The sequence below is a fragment of the Salvelinus fontinalis genome, chromosome 35, assembly GCF_029448725.1.
Source record: "Salvelinus fontinalis isolate EN_2023a chromosome 35, ASM2944872v1, whole genome shotgun sequence".
Classification (NCBI taxonomy): Eukaryota; Metazoa; Chordata; class Actinopteri; order Salmoniformes; family Salmonidae; genus Salvelinus; species Salvelinus fontinalis.
In genome coordinates this window covers 36,265,585-36,284,376 of record NC_074699.1, presented here as the reverse complement: position 1 = coordinate 36,284,376, position 18,792 = coordinate 36,265,585, and the positions used below count along the sequence as shown (strand labels likewise).

General features: G+C 45.0%; 1 protein-coding gene across 2 annotated transcripts in view; it reads left to right on the top strand.

The window, feature by feature from the left end:
- lrrk1 (leucine-rich repeat kinase 1) overlaps positions 1–18,792 on the top strand; it is a gene marked incomplete at its 5' end in the record, with an annotated part of 102,605 nt that overhangs the window by 10,855 nt on the left and 72,958 nt on the right. For both annotated transcript variants that reach the window (XM_055900081.1, XM_055900080.1), the window contains 12 exon segments: positions 445–574; positions 2,193–2,305; positions 2,553–2,767; positions 3,692–3,856; positions 5,045–5,217; positions 7,238–7,361; positions 7,491–7,650; positions 8,803–9,079; positions 9,601–9,772; positions 12,621–12,796; positions 15,469–15,608; positions 16,120–16,272. In XM_055900081.1, the coding sequence (XP_055756056.1) occupies positions 445–574; positions 2,193–2,305; positions 2,553–2,767; positions 3,692–3,856; positions 5,045–5,217; positions 7,238–7,361; positions 7,491–7,650; positions 8,803–9,079; positions 9,601–9,772; positions 12,621–12,796; positions 15,469–15,608; positions 16,120–16,272 (1,998 nt within the window).

Below are 18,792 nucleotides of genomic sequence, written 5' to 3'. Positions count from 1 at the left end.
CTCTCTCCCTCCATATCTCTCTCTTTTCTCTCTCTCTCCCTCCATATCTCTCTCTCTTTTCTCTCTCTCTCTCTCTCTCCCTCCATATTTCTCTCTTTTCTCTCTCTCTCTCTCCCTCCATATTTCTCTCTTTTCTCTCTCTCTCTCCCCCTCCATATCTCTCTATTTTCTCTCTCTCCCTCCATATCTCTCTCTTTTCTCTCTCTCTCCCTCCATATCTCTCTCTTTTCTCTCTCTATCTCCCTCCATATCTCTCTTTCTCTCTCCCCCCTTCTCTGATCGCTCCAGCAATTAGTAACCCCATACTGTACATCGTGATCCTGCAGTGACTGCTGATGGTCATTGACCGTGAGTGTGTGTGTGCGTGCGCGCGTGTGTGCGTGTGTGTGTGTGTGTGTGTGCGTGCGTACGTGTGTGTGCACGTGCCTTTCCCCTGCTTGGCAGTATGCCCAATCGAGTTTCCAGTAATTTTGCGGGATGCTTTGGAAGTGCTTTCCTTGAACGACAACCAGCTGGAGTGTGTCCCCCAGTCCGTGTGTGGCCTGAGAAACCTCATGGAGCTCTACCTCTCCAAGTAAGTGCCCCAAGCCTCATCACACTAGCCTCCTTTCCTTGTCTCTTTTCCTTGTCTCCTATTGATCTCACCCAGCTCTTTCACCACATCATTTCTCTAGCTAAGTCCCTAGAATGACTATACTTTTCTTGTCTCCTCATCTACTTTCCTCACCAAGCTCTCATCCCAATTTAAGTGCCCTATGCTTAGTCCCAATCTCCTTAACTCCCCATATTTCCTGGTCCCCTTCCTCCATAACTTCCTCGTACTGAGGTGGGACACAACAGCTGAAAACTAACATGGGGGTCTCAGATGTGTTTCTGCCATCTTGTAAATCCTAGCTGAACACCTGTAACGTAGACATCTGTCCATTCCTGTCATCACACACTGCTAATAAAAAAGCAAAGGAGACAAGGAAAGGAAGCATTTTAGAGTATTTATACACAGCCACACTCTCTGGCTGTCCTGTCCAGTCCTTACTGTTGTGAACTGGTTTGGAGGCAGCTGTTGCCGGCTGTTTTCTGTGGGTCACCAGGGTCACTGTTCTCTGTCCACTTCTCACAGTTTTCCAGACTGGAGGCTCCAACAGGAACACGGGCTATGTCCAAAACGGCACCCTATTCCCTACATAGTGCACTACTTTTGACCAGAGACCTATGGGCGTCCCACTGGACCCTGGTACAAAGTAGTGCACTATGTAGAGTCTGGTTGTGGCCCAGAGTGTGATGTGGAGGTTTAGCTGGAGATCCTCTTTCCCACTCAGACATTGTTTCGTTGTTATCCAGTCCTGTGTAAGAACGGTCATGGTAGTCCAGGCTAGACTAGTGAATAGAGTTACTTCTCATCCAGAACAATAAGGCTATGGTCTCACCTACTCTTGTTTTCCCGGACACATGATGACTAGTCAGTCCTCGATGGAATAATACCCATTGAAAGTGGTTCTTAGCCCAAGACTAGGTTTAATCTGTGTCCAGGAAACGGGCCCATTATTCATCATTTAGTTTCTCCCAATGTTTCTCTATGTTCACTTATTCACAAAGCAGCAGGACATGCTGAGGATGAGAAACACCTTGTTCCATTAGCATTCCCCTATGTTTTCAGAGATCACATGATGTAAACGCATTAACATTCACCCATCAAAGTGGTCCTCTGGTTCCTTACACTCTCTCCCCTGATCTGAGAACAGTAACCCAGGTATCCTTGTATGTATAGTACCTAATTCCATCTCTCTCTCCCCTGATCTGAGAACAGTACCCCAGGTATCCTTGTATGTATAGTACCTAATTCCATCTCTCTCCCCTGATCTGAGAACAGTAACCCAGGTATCCTTGTATGTATAGTACCTAATTCCATCTCTCTCTCCCCTGATCTGAGAACAGTAACCCAGGTATCCTTGTATGTATAGTACCTAATTCCATCTCTCTCTCCACTGATCTGAGAACAGTAACCCAGGTATCCTTGTATGTATAGTACCTAATTCCATCTCTCTCTCCTCTGATCTGAGAACAGTAACCCAGGTATCCTTGTATGTATAGTACCTAATTCCATCTCTCTCTCCCCTGATCTGAGAATAGTAACCCAGGTATCCTTGTATGTATAGTACCTAATTCCATCTCTCTCTCCCCTGATCTGAGAACAGTAATCCAGGTATTCGGGAACTTCCAGCTGAGTTGGGGCAGCTCTCTAACCTGTGGCAGTTGGACATTGAGGACCTCAACATCACTAATGTTCCGCAGGACATCAGGAAAGATGGTAAAGTACCACCACACAGTGTGTATGTGTGTGTGTGTGGGTGGTGATTTTTGGGGTGTGTGTTTACATATCTGTGTGTTTTTAAACGTCTCTCACTGTTCCCCGGGTGCAGATGACGTGGATGTCGATTAAGGCAGCCGCCCGCACCTCTCTGATTCAGAGGGGTTGGGTTAAATGCGGAAGACACATTTCAGTTGAATACATTAATTTGTACACCTGACTAGGTATCCCCCTTTCCCTTTCTCAGGTCCAGCATCAGTGCTGTCCTTCCTCCGAGCCAACCTACGGAAGGCGGAGCCCTGTAAGCTGCTGAAGCTTCTTGTGATTGGTCCTCCTCGGCAGGGAAAGACAGCCCTCCTGGAAGCATTACAGACGGGCAGGACCTCCCCTTTCTCCCCTGCAGAACGAAACATCAGCACAGCTACTTGGGAACTGGACAGACCCAATGGGGTTAAAGCTAGCGTAAGAGAACACACACGTGCATACAGAATACACACACACGCACACGCCCAAGGTACTTCCATCAACTATTTGCTCTGGGGTGTGAAGACATACTCAATCAATTCATATTTTATTTTAAATTAATTATGAACATTTTCTTTCATTTTTCTTTCACTCTGCAGAGTAGGTTGTATAGATCGGTAGGACAAAAATTAATTAGAGTCCATTTATAAGATAACATTTTAAGGCAACAAAATCAAATGTGAAGCTGAACCTGGCTGCCAGTCTGTTTTGAGCCTGGCTGCCATTTTGTTTTGAGCCTGGCTGCCAGTCTGTTTTGAGCCTGGCTGCCATTTTGTTTTGAGCCTGGCTGCCAGTCTGTTTTGAGCCTGGCTGCCAGTCTGTTTTGAGCCTGGTATGTGTGTGTGGCTGCCAGTCTGTTTTGAGCCTGGCTGCCAGTCTGTTTTGAGCCTGGCTGCCAGTCTGTTTTGAGCCTGGCTGCCAGTCTGTTTTGAGCCTGGTGTGTGTGTGTGGCTGCCAGTCTGTTTTGAGCCTGGGATGGTTACTACGATTACGTCATGTTACAAAGTAACACAAATGCAGTCATGTTGACCCATTCCTAATCTTGGAAACCCAGAAATAAAATCTGGTGTAATTACGTCAGATGCTCGATTAGGATACCATTTATTTTACGTAGTCGGTCCAAGAGAGATGAACCCATTCCTAATTCCTAATCTTGACACAATAATACAACATACCTCATCCTGTATAGACATAGGGGTGGAACTGAGGCAGAAGGAGTAGGAAATGCATTTCCAAAGTATTCTTTCATTTCAGTCAGTCATTCAACTAAGGTAGGTTTTGACAGTGGTATCATTTTGTAGTCATCTGTTTTGGAGTGTTATTCATTTCATTTTTCTTCTTTTAATTCCACCACCGTAACAGGCGGACTCCGTGGCGTTCAACGTGTGGGACATCGGCGGTCCGGCCAACATGTCCACGGTCAACCAGTGTTTCTTCACGGACAAGGCCCTGTACGTGGTCATATGGAACCTAGCTCTGGGAGAGGAGGCTGTAGCCAGTCTACAGTCCTGGCTGCTTAACATTGAGGTGAGGCAGAATACATTTTAGTCAGACTTTAGTGCCATTTAGTTTCTTCTTTTTATTAAAGAAAGACATTCAAAACATGTTGACTTTAATTAGACAGTTGGAAATAGAGGGAGAGACAGACTAGTGGGAGAACAGTGGGATTGAACCCTGGCCTCTGGTGGGGAGAAGTATATTCTACTGAATGGGAGCATAAAGCCTCTGATGGGGAGAAGTATATTCTACTGAATGGGAACACAAAGCCTCTGATGGGGAGAAGTATATTCTACTGAATGGGAACACAAAGCCTCTGGTGGGGAGAAGTATATTCTACTGAATGGGAACACAAAGCCTCTGGTGGGGAGAAGTATATTCTACTGAATGGGAACATAAAGCCTCTGGTGGGGAGAAGTATATTCTACTGAATGGGAACACAAAGCCTCTGGTGGGGAGAAGTATATTCTACTGAATGGGAACACAAAGCCTCTGGTGGGGAGAAGTATATTCTACTGAATGGGAACATAAAGCCTCTGGTGGGGAGAAGTATATTCTACTGAATGGGAACACAAAGCCTCTGGTGGGGAGAAGTATATTCTACTGAATGGGAACACAAAGCCTCTGGTGGGGAGAAGTATATTCTACTGAATGGGAACATAAAGCCTCTGGTGGGGAGAAGTATATTCTACTGAAAACATTTTTATTGTCAAAGTCAGTGTGCTGTATTTGTTCAGATGAATATCACACCAGCTACTGGCTGAGAAGGAGATCAGGGTGACGTACTGGGCCACAGGGTCAGAGCAGTTATTTGGGGTCATACCCGACAGTGCCTTCAGAAAGTATTCATACTCCTTGACTTATTCAACATTTTATTGTGTTACAGCCTGAATTCAAAAAGGATGAAATCATATTTTTTCCTAGGACAACACATCTATAGACCATACCCCATAATGACAAAGTGAAAACATGTTTTTCTATTTTTTTGCAAATGTATTGAAATTGAGAAATATCTCATCTACATAATTATTCACACTCCTTTGTTGTGACACTCCAAATTGAGCTCAGGTGCATCCAATTTCCTTTGATCATCCTTAGGATGTCACTACAACTTGACTAGATTCGGTCTGTAACACAACAAAATGTGGAATAAGTCTGTATGAATACTTTTTGAAAAGCATTGTATATGACCTCTGAAGTGGAACTTTTGACCTGTAGGCGCGTGCCCCTAACTCTGCGGTGGTGGTGGTGGGCACCCACCTGGACCTGATCGACACCAAGTTCCGTACAGAGCGGGTGGCCACTCTGAGGGCCTACATCCTGGCACTATGCAGGTCTCCATCAGGCGCCAGGGCCAGTGGCTACCCAGACATCACCTGGAAACACCTGCAGTGAGTCATACACAGAGGCCGTAGGACACACACACATTGTCACCTTAGCACACACACACACATACAGTCACCACACACACAGTCAACACACACACACACACACACACACACACACACACACACACACACACACACACACACACACACACACACACACACACACACACACACAGTCAACACACACACACACAGTCAACACACACACACACACACAGTCAACACACACACACACAGTCACCACACACACACAGTCAGGTTACCGCACACAGTTTCGATTTCCTCAACCCTTGGCATGAAAGTGTGTGTGTGTGTGTATATCTGACTCTGTGTGTGTGTGTGTATATCTGACTCTGTGTGTGTGTGTGTATATCTGACTCTGTGTGTGTATATCTGACTCTGTGTGTGTGTGTATATATCTGACTCTGTGTGTGTGTGTATCTGACTCTGTGTGTGTGTATATCTGACTCTGTGTGTGTGTATATCTGACTCTGTGTGTGTGTATATATCTGACTCTGTGTGTGTGTGTGTATATCTGACTCTGTGTGTGTGTGTGTATATCTGACTCTGTGTGTGTGTGTATATATCTGACTCTGTGTGTGTGTGTGTATATATCTGACTCTGTGTGTGTGTGTATATATCTGACTCTGTGTGTGTGTGTGACTCTGTGTGTGTGTGTGTGTGTATATATCTGACTCTGTGTGTGTGTGTGTGTATATCTGACTCTGTGTGTGTGTATATATCTGACTCTGTGTGTGTGTGTGTGTGTGACTGTGTGTGTGTGTATATATCTGACTCTGTGTGTGTGTATATATCTGACTCTGTGTGTGTATGTATATCTGACTGTGTGTGTGTGTATATCTGACTCTGTGTGTGTGTATATATCTGACTCTGTGTGTGTGTGTGTGTGTGACTGTGTGTGTGTGTATATATCTGACTCTGTGTGTGTGTGTATATATCTGACTCTGTGTGTGTATGTATATCTGACTGTGTGTGTGTGTATATCTGACTCTGTGTGTGTGTGTATATATCTGACTCTGTGTGTGTATGTATATCTGACTCTGTGTGTGTGTGTATATCTGACTCTGTGTGTGTGTGTATATATCTGACTGTGTGTGTATGTATATCTGACTCTGTGTGTGTGTGTATATCTGACTCTGTGTGTGTGTGTATATCTGACTCTGTGTGTGTGTGTGTGTGTGTGTGTGTGTGTGTGTGTGTGTGTGTGTGTGTGTGTGTGTGTGTGTGTGTGTATATCTGACTCTGTGTGTGTGTGTATATCTGACTCTGTGTGTGTGTGTATCTGACTCTGTGTGTGTGTGTGTATATCTGACTCTGTGTGTGTGTGTGTATATCTGACTCTGTGTGTGTGTGTATATCTGACTCTGTGTGTGTGTGTGTGTATATCTGACTCTGTGTGTGTATATATCTGACTCTGTGTGTGTGTGTGTGTATATCTGACTCTGTGTGTGTGTATATATCTGACTCTGTGTGTGTGTGTGTGACTCTGTGTGTGTGTGTATATATCTGACTCTGTGTGTGTGTGTGACTCTGTGTGTGTGTGTATATATCTGACTCTGTGTGTGTGTGTGTGTGTGACTCTGTGTGTGTGTGTGTATATCTGACTATGTGTGTGTGTGTGTATATCTGACTCTGTGTGTGTGTGTGTGTATATCTGACTCTGTGTGTGTGTGTGTGTATATCTGACTCTGTGTGTGTGTATATCTGACTCTGTGTGTGTGTGTATCTGACTCTGTGTGTGTGTGTATATATCTGACTCTGTGTGTGTGTGTATATATCTGACTCTGTGTGTGTGTGTATCTGACTCTGTGTGTGTGTATATATCTGACTCTGTGTGTGTGTGTGTATATCTGACTCTGTGTGTGTGTATATCTGACTCTGTGTGTGTGTGTATATATCTGACTCTGTGTGTGTGTGTATATATCTGACTCTGTGTGTGTGTGTGTGTGTGTGTGTGTGTGTGTGTGTGTGTGTATCTGACTGTGTGTGTGTGTGTATTCAGTGAGGTATCGTGTAAGACCCAGGAGGGTCTGGATGGTCTGAAGAGGTTGATCTTCCAGGTGGCCTGCTATATGAAGGACAACAGCAGCAGTTCAGCTAGCGGACACAAACTGCTGGGCAGACTGGTAAGTGTGTGTGTGTGTGTGTGTGTTTGTGCACGTGTGTGCATGCATGCTTATGTATAAAGCTCTTCTGTGGGTAACCCCATACTCAGAATAAAAATACGTTATAACCTCTCTATAAACCCTTCATAGATCCCAAAGAGCTACCTTACACTACAGCAAGCGGTGCTAGATGAGCGGGGTCGGCGGGACGCAGAAGATGAGGTCCAGTACCTGACAGACGCACAGCTGGACCTCGTCATAGAGCAGAACCCAGGAAGTGACATCAGAGACTACGAGGACCTACAGACCGGTACCAGACCCCTCTCCTTTTTCAGCATTATTTATTTTTCTACATTATTTCATTAAAGGCCCAGTTCAGTCAAAATCGTGTTTTGCCTGTGTTTTATATATATTTACACACTATGAGGTTGGAATAATACTGTGAAATTGTGAAAAATATGATAATGCTCTATTAGTATAAGAGCTGAAATTTCTGACCGTTTTGGTGGGGTGGAGTTTTGGCCTTCCATGGTGACATCATTATGCAGTAAATGAGTTAATAGACCAATAAGAAAGAGATTTCCAACCTCTCTGCCAATAACAGTACATGTCAGTTTGCCCCTCCCCACTCAGACCACTCCCAGCCAGTCCTAGCTAAATCCTTGCTTGAGAAATGTCCCTTTGCTAAGAAGCTGTTTCTCTTTCTTTTTGACCATTTTAATTAAAAACAATCACAATTAAGTAGGAACATTTCATTAGTCCATTGTTGACATAGTCTCAAAATGTTTTGCATGTCAGCAATCAAGTTTTCAAGATATACAACTTTCAAAATGCAGAAATACAGCCGGTATGATGCGTCAAAATGCATCATACCGGCTGTATTTGTGTATTTTGAAAGTTATATACAGTATCTTGAAAACTTGATTGCTGACATGCAAAACATTTCAACAATGGACTAATGAAACCAATACCAAAAGATAGTTCTGGTGTGGAATTTTAATTGTTACCCTGAAATGATTTGAAATTGAGATAAACAGCTGCATTGGTAATTTTCTAAAGTATTTTAATATTGCATGAGTCGATTGAATGGTTTTATACACAGTTATACATTCTCTTCAAGGTGGTTTTCTCATCCTTTTACATATTATGTAGACCAGGGGCCACTAACCTTGGTCCCCTTGGAGAAGTACAACTAACCCTCCTGTTTGAACTAACCATAGTATATCATATACTGCATTGTCCAGATTATTATATAAAATGTTCCCGATGAACGTAATCCTCTTCATTATCCCTCCCTCCATCTTGACTTGTTTAGTTATTTTTATAGTGCTACTGATCTTGATTGCTGCATTGTTGGGAAAGAGCAAGAAAGGAATTTCACTTTACTTTTGTGCAAGTGACAATAAAAACTCGAAACTTGATCTCTTCTCTCCCTCTCTCCTTCCATCGTGCCTCTCTGCAGCCATCAGCTTCCTGATAGAGACAGGCACCCTCCTCCACTTCCCAGACACCAGTCACGGCCTGTGTACCCTCTACTTCCTCTGTCCCGTGTGGCTGTCGGAGTGTCTGGAGCGGATCATCCACCTGAAGAGCTCCCGATCGGTGGCCTGGAACGGGGTGATCCGAGCGGAGGATCTGCGCATGCTCCTGGTGGGAACAGGCTTCACCCAGCAGACGGAGGAGCAGTACTTCCAGTTTCTGGCCAAGTTTGAGATTGCTCTGCCTGTGGCCAGCGATAGGTAGGGACGGGCTGTTCTCTGAGCTGGGCCCTGGGCCATGTTCAGCAGAGCACAACATTGTGGACCGTTCAGATAGAACTCTGTTTTGTAGAACAAGTCTGCCTCTGATTTGTAGAATAAGGAATCAAGTCATCTCTATTCAGGACATTTCTATCTGCATCATTCCACTATGTTTGCAGAACTTGGCCCAGCGACTTGGAGACTGATTATCAGATATGATGTGCACTATCGTGCTGACCCGAACTGAACTGTTCCGGCTCGTACTTTCTTTTCACAATGCACTTTGTAGCACGGCTTATCTCTCTGAAAGCAAACAGAAGTGACCCTATAACATATCTCATATATCTGGCCCACCTCGTTCCCCTTATGGACATCCATAACTTCTAACCCTACCTCTGTCCTGCTCCTCCTACACCGTTACCTGCTCCCCCACTTCCTGTCTCCTAAACCAGCTATGGACATTCATGGTTTCCTTATATTCCTCCTCTACTTTTAACTCTACCTTTTCTCCTCCTCTACAGTTACCTCCTCCCCCACCTCCTTCCTCCTAAACCTGCTATGGACATCCACGGCTTCCGTCAAGAGACCGCCAACTCCATCCAGCGCCTCTTCAAGATGAGCTTTGTGCCGGCGGGATTTTGGGAACGCTTCATCGCCCGCATGCTCATCAGCCTCACCGAGATGGACCTCCAGGTAACAGGGTTTCACACCCACTCCTGCATGGGCGGTTTAACAGGGTTTCCCTGTGACACCCACAGGGGCATTGAAAAGACTGTATAGAAGTCTGTAGAACTCGTACAGTCCATTACTTTTGAAAAGATCCACATGTGCTACCTGGATTATGCTAGTTTTGTTACTGTCTGATGCCATTTATGTAAAGAAATGGAGGATATTCACAAGACTGAGTATATAGCATATGTAATTATGCTCTTCAATAAAACATTTTTCTAAGCTATACTATATTCAGTACTTTTTGTTAGATTATGGTGGGGGCGGACAAAAGTCAGAATGCAAGACAATTGTATCTGTTGTGCTCACAGGCTTGTACCTATTCTTAAAATTATTCCTTTCTGTGTTGTCCTAGTCCTTTGAGCCTAAGAGGAATGCTAAGAGTTCTCTCTGTGTTGTCCTTGTACTTTGAGCCTAAGAAGAATGCTAAGAGTACTCTCTGTGTTGTCCTAGTCCTTTGAGCCTAAGAGGAATGCTAAGAGTTCTCTCTGTGTTGTCCTCGTCCTTTGAGCCTAAGAAGAATGCTAACAGTTCTCTCTGTGTTGACCTTTGAGCCTAAGAGGAATGCTAACAGTTCTCTCTGTGTTGTCCTAGTCCTTTGAGCCTAAGAGGAATGCTAAGAGTTCTCTCTGTGTTGTCCTCGTCCTTTGAGCCTAAGAAGAATGCTAAGAGTTCTCTCTGTGTTGTCCTAGTCCTTTGAGCCTAAGAGGAATGCTAAGAGTTCTCTCTGTGTTGTCCTCGTCCTTTGAGCCTAAGAAGAATGCTAAGAGTTCTCTCTGTGTTGACCTTTGAGCCTAAGAGGAATGCTAACAGTTCTCTCTGTGTTGTCCTAGTCCTTTGAGCCTAAGAGGAATGCTAAGAGTTCTCTCTGTGTTGTCCTTGTACTTTGAGCCTAAGAGGAATGCTAAGAGTTCTCTCTGTCTTGTCCTAGTCCTTTGAGCCTAAGAAGAATGCTAACAGTTCTCTCTGTGTTGACCTTTGAGCCTAAGAGGAATGCTAACAGTTCTCTCTGTGTTGTCCTAGTCCTTTGAGCCTAAGATGAATGCTAAAAGTTCTCTCTGTGTTGTCCTAGTGCTTTGAGCCTAAGAAGAATGCTAACAGTTCTCTCTGTGTTGTCCTAGTCCTTTGAGCCTAAGAGGAATGCTAAGAGTTCTCTCTGTGTTGTCCTTGTCCTTTGAGCCTAAGAAGAATGCTAAGAGTTCTCTCTGTGTTGTCCTAGTCCTTTGAGCCTAAGAAGAATGCTAACAGTTCTCTCTGTGTTGACCTTTGAGCCTAAGAGGAATGCTAACAGTTCTCTCTGTGTTGTCCTAGTCCTTTGAGCCTAAGATGAATGCTAAAAGTTCTCTCTGTGTTGTCCTCGTCCTTTGAGCCTAAGAGGAATGCTAAGAGTTCTCTCTGTGTTGTCCTCGTCCTTTGAGCCTAAGAGGAATGCTAAGAGTTCTCTCTGTGTTGTCCTAGACCTTTGAGCCTAAGAAGAATGCTAAGAGTTCTCTTTGTGTTGTCCTATTCCTTTGAGCCTAAGAGGAATGCTAAGAATTCTCTCTGTGTTGTCCTAGTCCTTTGAGCCTAAGAGGAATGCTAAGAGTTCTCTCTGTGTTGTCCTAGACCTTTGAGCCTAAGAAGAATGCTAAGAGTTCTCTTTGTGTTGTCCTTTGAGCCTAAGAGGAATGCTAAGAGTTCTCTCTGTGTTGTCCTAGTCCTTTGAGCCTAAGAAGAATGCTAAGAGTACTCTCTGTGTTGTCCTAGTCCTTTGAGCCTAAGAGGAATGCTAAGAGTTCTCTCTGTGTTGTCCTAGTCCTTTGAGCCTAAGAAGAATGCTAAGAGTTCTCTCTGTGTTGTCCTAGTCCTTTGAGCCTAAGAAGAATGCTAAGAGTTCTCTCTGTGTTGACCTTTGAGCCTAAGAGGAATGCTAAGAGTTCTCTCTGTGTTGTCCTAGTCCTTTGAGCCTAAGAGGAATGCTAAGAGTTCTCTCTGTGTTGTCCTAGTCCTTTGAGCCTAAGAAGAATGCTAAGAGTTCTCTCTGTGTTGTCCTAGTCCTTTGAGCCTAAGAAGAATGCTAAGAGTTCTCTCTGTGTTGTCCTCGTCCTTTGAGCCTAAGAAGAATGCTAAGAGTACTCTCTGTGTTGTCCTAGTCCTTTGAGCCTAAGAGGAATGCTAAGAGTTCTCTCTGTGTTGTCCTAGTCCTTTGAGCCTAAGAAGAATGCTAAGAGTTCTCTCTGTGTTGTCCTAGTCCTTTGAGCCTAAGAAGAATGCTAAGAGTTCTCTCTGTGTTGACCTTTGAGCCTAAGAGGAATGCTAAGAGTTCTCTCTGTGTTGTCCTAGTCCTTTGAGCCTAAGAGGAATGCTAAGAGTTCTCTCTGTGTTGTCCTAGTCCTTTGAGCCTAAGAAGAATGCTAAGAGTTCTCTCTGTGTTGTCCTAGTCCTTTGAGCCTAAGAAGAATGCTAAGAGTTCTCTCTGTGTTGTCCTAGTCCTTTGAGCCTAAGAAGAATGCTAAGAGTACTCTCTGTGTTGTCCTAGTCCTTTGAGCCTAAGAGGAATGCTAAGAGTTCTCTCTGTGTTGTCCTAGTCCTTTGAGCCTAAGAGGAATGCTAAGAGTTCTCTCTGTGTTGTCCTAGTCCTTTGAGCCTAAGAAGAATGCTAAGAGTTCTCTCTGTGTTGTCCTAGTCCTTTGAGCCTAAGAAGAATGCTAAGAGTTCTCTCTGTGTTGTCCTAGTCCTTTGAGCCTAAGAAGAATGCTAAGAGTTCTCTCTGTGTTGTCCTAGTCCTTTGAGCCTAAGAAGAATGCTAAGAGTTCTCTCTGTGTTGTCCTAGTCCTTTGAGCCTAAGAAGAATGCTAAGAGTGAGCGGAGGAGGACCACGGTGATCTACAGTTTTGCGGGAACAGGTAGCCAACAGAGGAACCGCTGTAGCACCTTCAGAGTCCGCCGCAGTCAGACCATCTACTGGAGAGAGGGACTACTGGTCACCTTTGACGGAGGGTATCTAAGGTGAGGGATTAAGGGTACACTGGGGTAACTTACTTGAAATGCATATGTGTGACTCGAATGTTCAAGCAAATCTCCCATTGACACCAATGCATAATGTTTGAGTTAGGATTTGGCTAACCTCGTCCCCATGCGCACGGCGCATATAAGCCTGGGATTTCAACAATTCAAAGTTGGCCTTAGTGGGAGTGACCATAGAATTCTATGGCAGTGACCTACTGAGTAAAGTATTTGTCATCATGTTATTTTAACGAATCACACAACTGCGAGCCGTGGGGAGGGTTAGGGGGAAGGTGTTGTGGGAGATGATTGGTTGATAAATTAAGCCGATTTAAGCCAAAACCTATGCGCCGGAAGTTTCTCCCGGTCTTTCTGTATTGGCTAATGATGCGTTAGTCTTCGCTCATTTGGGCCAAAGTGTCTGGGAACGAGATTAGGATTTGGCCCACTGTTAGGTAAATAAATACTGTATTCCTTACTGTATAGCACCTTTTCACAAACACATGCTCTGTACAACAAGGTGTAGATTTCTCATCCGTCAGGAAGCATGCCAAACCACAGCTGTGTGTCTCCACCCCAGACCCGGCTAAACGCTAAACGAGCAGGCTTAATTAATCAAACCCAGAGCTGCCTCAGCATTGCATACAGGGCTAATTAGCCAAGCCAGACACTTAATGTGTCTTAAAAAATCCACATGTACTCTTATTATGTGCTTCATTGTGTAATTATTAGAGAAAGAGATTAAAGTGCTACATAAAATGACTTACACATTATTACCGGTATATTTCCAAAAACAGTGTGCATATTGAGATACTTTAATGAAACATGCTATGATAAAATATTATTACGATCACCTGTACCTAATGATATCTCTGAAAAAGTGCACCTGTACATCTGAGTGGTTTCAGTAGGTTCTAAGGCTCTTAGTACCTTCAGCAGCGCCCTCAGGTTCTTCAGAGAGGGACACTTTCAAAGAACCTTTATAGAACCAAGCACCTTTGGAGAACAAATAACCTTTCGGGAACCAAGCACCTTTAGAGAACCAAGCACCTTTACAGAACACATCTGGGAACATAAAGAGAGTGTGGGGACTCTCAACTCCTTTCTTCTACGTTGTGTTAACATGTTATCAACTTAATTGTTTACGATGTCGCATTTTGAGGTCACTAAGGACCTGTTTCCTGGGCACGGATTTAAGGGGAAGTTCAGTAGTTTACAGCTTTATGTCAGAAATATCTTCACCCTGAAAGTAGTTTTGAAGCCGGGATGTAATCCATGGTCTGGTTTAAACCACTACCACAGATGTCAGCTGACTTTAGCTGCCCATAGAATACTTTCTGAGTAGTCATCAAGTAGTAAAATCCTGAACTTCCCCTTTAAGCCAACTACTAGTCATCGACTAAAAAGCATAATGGAGAATCACCAGGTGATTTTCTTGAACAGAAGTAGGCATCTCTGGGTCTGAGAAACCAGCCCTACAGTAAGTCTGTTACAGTTGCACAGGATTTTATTTGAGGTCATCTGTAAACCTCAAGCCCTCTGTTAAATTGAATAGCAGACTGGGGGCGACGTTTTCGTGCCGTATAAGCATTGTGTAAAGTGCAAAAATAACCATAAACCAAATTATAATCTGGCAGCGTGATTTAATTCAAAACAATTCTTCATGTGCGTTATAAAGAGGTAACTATTTATGTATTGCTCAGTTCACTAAACTGTAGTTAAATAATTGTCTCCTTTTATAATGCACATTGTTGAAGAAGAAAAGTTTCAAATGAAACCACACTGCAGCATGATGTTTACAGTATTTGTTGTACTTTGCACAATGCTTTAGGTTCTACTAAAATTGTTGCCCCTGTGTTTATCTGCCCCTGTGTTTCCCTCCCTCCTTCCCTCTGTCTCTCCCTCTCTCACTACCTACTTCCCTCCCTCCTTCTCTCACTCCTTCCCTCCCTCTCTCACTACCTACTTCCCTCCCTCCCTCTCTCACTACCTACTTCCCTCCCTCCTTCCCTCCCTCCTTCCCCTCCCTCTCTCACTACCTACTTCCCTCCCTCCTTCCCTCTCTCCCTCCCTCCCTCTCTCACTACCTACGTCCCTTCCTCCTTCCCTCTCTCCCTCCCTCTCTCACTACCTACGTCCCTCCCTCTCTCCCTCCCTCTCTCACTACCTACTTCCTTCCCTCTCTCTCTCCCTCTCTCACTACCTACGTCCCTCCCTCCTTCCCTCTATCACTACCTACTTCCCTCCCTCCCTCTATCACTACCTACTTCCCTCCCTCTCTCACTGCCTACTTCCCTCCCTCCCTCCTTTCCTCTCTCCCTCTCTCTCTCACTACCTACGTCCCTCCCTCTCTCACTACCTACTTCCCTTCCTCCTTTCCCCTCTCCCTCTCTCTCTCACTACCTACGTCCCTCCCTCTCTCACTACCTACGTCCCTCCCTTTCTCCCTCTATCACTACCTACTTCCCTCCCTCTCTCACTACCTCCTTCCCTCTCTTCTTCCCTATCTCCCTCCCTCTCTCACTACCTACTTCCCTTCCTACATCCCTCTCTCCCTCCTTCCCTCTTTCCCTCTCTTCTTCCCTCTCTCCCTCCTTCCCTCTTTCCCTCTCTTCTTCCCTCTTTCCCTCTCTTCTTCCCTCTCTCCTTCCCTCTCTCCCGACCTCCCTTGGCAGTGTGGAATCGACTGATGTCAACTGGAAGAGGAAGAAAAGCGGGGGCATCAAGATCATTTGCCAATCAGAGACCAGGGATTTTTCAGCCATGGCCTTCATTACAGACCATGTCAATTCCCTCATCGAACAGTGGTTCCCTGGTGAGGTTTCTCTCTCTTTCAATTCAAAGGGCTTTATTGGCATGGGGAACATATGTTTACATTGCCAAAGCAAGTGAAATGGATAATAAAAAAATTCAAAGGAATAGAGACCTTGTCTGTCTGTCTGTCTGTCTGTCTGTCTGGTCTGGTCTGGTCTGGTCTGGTCTGGTCTGGTCAGCCAAAGTCTGTCATATTTCCTGCCTCTCAATCGTCATGTTAATTAAAATAGCAGATTGTGTCTTTTAAACTCCTGATGCTGCTTATAGATTACCTGTCAAATCACAGCACTTAGCAGACTGGTCAGCCTGACGGCCAGACTACACCAGACCATGTGTGACCTTCTGTATCTCTCTGTGTCATCTGTCCTCCTGTAGACCTGACGGCCAGACTCCACCAGACCATGTGTGACTTTCTGTATCTCTGTGTCATCTGTCCTCCTTCGGCCTGACGGCCAGACTCCACCAGACCATGTGACTTTCTGTATCTCTCTGTGTCATCTGCCCTCCTTTAGCCTTGACGGCCAGTGAGAGTGATGGGACCCGATTGATTGAGCAGTACGCCCCCTGTCCCCAGTGTTCCTCCATGAGCAGACAGAACCAGGGACCTGGGGGTCTGGGGGAACCCCCAACTAGAGGGACTGCAGCTGGGAGAAGAGGAGGAGAAGGTAGGGTGGGCCAATATACAGTCAACTTCTGATGGAATGTCTAGGGGCTATTGCAAAAGTTTAAATTAAACCCAATCAATGCGGACATTGATTTGCTTCAGTGAAAGCATACCCTTATAATGTATTATTACTTGTTATAAGCATGCATGAGCACCTATAATGTTTTATAAATGCCTTCAAGATGGCGCCGTCAGAGGGCTGCCTCGCTTCTAGTCCTTAGGAAACTTTGCAGTATTTAGTTTTTTGTGTAATATTTCTTACATTGTTAGCCCGGAAAATCTTAAGTGTTATTACATACAGCCGAGAATAACTTTTGGATATCAGAGCGACGTCAACTTACTAGGAATACGACTTTCCCAAAGCGGATCCTTTGTCCGAACCACCCAGGGCATTTGAACTGATTCCATAGGCCAACCCAAAACAACGCCACCAGAGAAGAGGTAGACGGAGCAATCTTCAGGTCAGACTTCAGAGCACACCACCCACCGCTTCCGAGTATATCACTCGCTAATGTCCAGTCTCTAGATAACTAGGTATACGAAATTAGGGCAAGAGTTGCTTTCCAGAGAGACATCAGGGATTGTAACATACTCTGTTTCACGGAAACATGGCTCTCTTGGGATATGCTGTCGGAGTCGGTACAGCCATGTGGAATCTTTGTGCGTCGACAGGAATAAACATCTCTCCGGGAAGAAGAAGGGCAAGGGTGTATGTTTCATGATTAACAACTCATGGTGTAATTGTAACAACATACAGGAACTCAAGTTCTTTTGTTCACCTGACCTAGAATTCCTTACAATCAAATGCCGACCGTATCATCTCCCAAGAGAATTCTCGTCGGTTACGGTCACAGCCGTGTATATCCCCCCTTAAGCCGATACCACGACGGCCCTCAAGGAACTTCACTGGACTTTATGCAAACTGGAAACCATATATCCTGAGGCTGCATTTATTGTAGCAGGGGATTTTAACAAAGCAAATTTGAGAACAAGGCTACATAAATTCTACCAGCATATTAACTGTAGCACTCGCGCTAGAAAAACACTGGATCACTGCTACTCTAACTTCCGCAATGCATACAGGCCCTCCCCCGCCCTCCTTTCGACAAATTTGACCACGACTCCATTTTGCTCCTCCCGTCCTATAGGTAGAAACTCAAACAGGATGTACCCGTGCTAAGGACTATTCCACGCTGGTCTGACCAATCGGAATCCACGCTTCAAGATTGTTTTGATCACGCGGACTGGGATATATTCTGGGTAGCCTCAGAGAATAATATCGACGTATACGCTGATTCGGTGAGTTAGTTTATAAGGAAGTATAGTGGCATACTGTGACTATTAATACCTACCCTAACAAGAAACTTTGGATAGATAGCGGAATTCGCGCAAAACTGAAAGCGCGAACGACCGCATTTAACCATGGAAAGGTGACTGGGAATATGGCCAAATACAAAAAGTGTAGTTATACCCTCCGCAAGGCAATCAATCAAGTGAAATGTCAGTATAAAGACAAAGTGGAGTCGCAATTCAATGGCTCAGTCACGAGATGTATCTGGCAGGGTCTACAGACAATCACGGACTACAAAAGGAAAAGCAGCCACGCTAGGGACACCGATGTCTTGCTTCCAGACAAACTAAACACCTTCTTTGCCCGCTTTGAGGATAATACAGTGCCACCGACGTGACCCACTACCAAGGACTGTGGGCTCTCCTTCTCCGTGACCGATGTGAGTAAGACATTTAAACGTGTTAACCCTCGCAAGGCTGCTGGCCCAGACATCATCCCTAGCCGCGTTCTCAGAACATGCGTAGACCAGCTGGCTGGTGTGTTAACGGACATATTCAATCTCTCCCTGTCCCAGTCTGCTGTACCCACATGCTTCAAGATAGCCACCATTGTTCCTGTACCCAAGAAAGCAAAGGTAACTGAACTAAATGACTATCGCCCCATAGCACTCACTTCTGTCATCATGAAGTGCTTTGAGAGACTAGTCAAGGATCATATCACCTCCACCTTACCGGACACCCTAGACCCACTTCAATAGGTCCACAGACGATGCAATCGCCATCACACTGCCCTATCCCATCTGGACAAGAGGAATACCTACAGTATGTAAGAATGCTGTTCATTGACTATAGCTCAGCATTCAACACCATAGTACCCTCTAAAGCTCATTATTAAGCTTGAGGCCCTGGGTCTCAACCCCGCCCTGTGCAATTGTGTCCTGGACTTCCTGACGGGCCGCCCCCAGGTGGTGAAGGTAGGAAACAGCTCCACATCGCTGATCCTCAACACTGGGGCCCCACAAGGGTGTGTGCTCAGCCCCCTCCTCTATTCCCTGTTCACCCATGACTGCGTGGCCATGCACGCCTCCAACTCAATCATCAAGTTTGCAGACGACACAACAGTAGTAGGCTTGATTACCAACAACGATGAGACAGCCTACAGGGAGGAGGTGAGGACACTCGGAGTGTGGTGTCAGGAAAACAACCTCTCACTCTACGTCAACGAAACAAA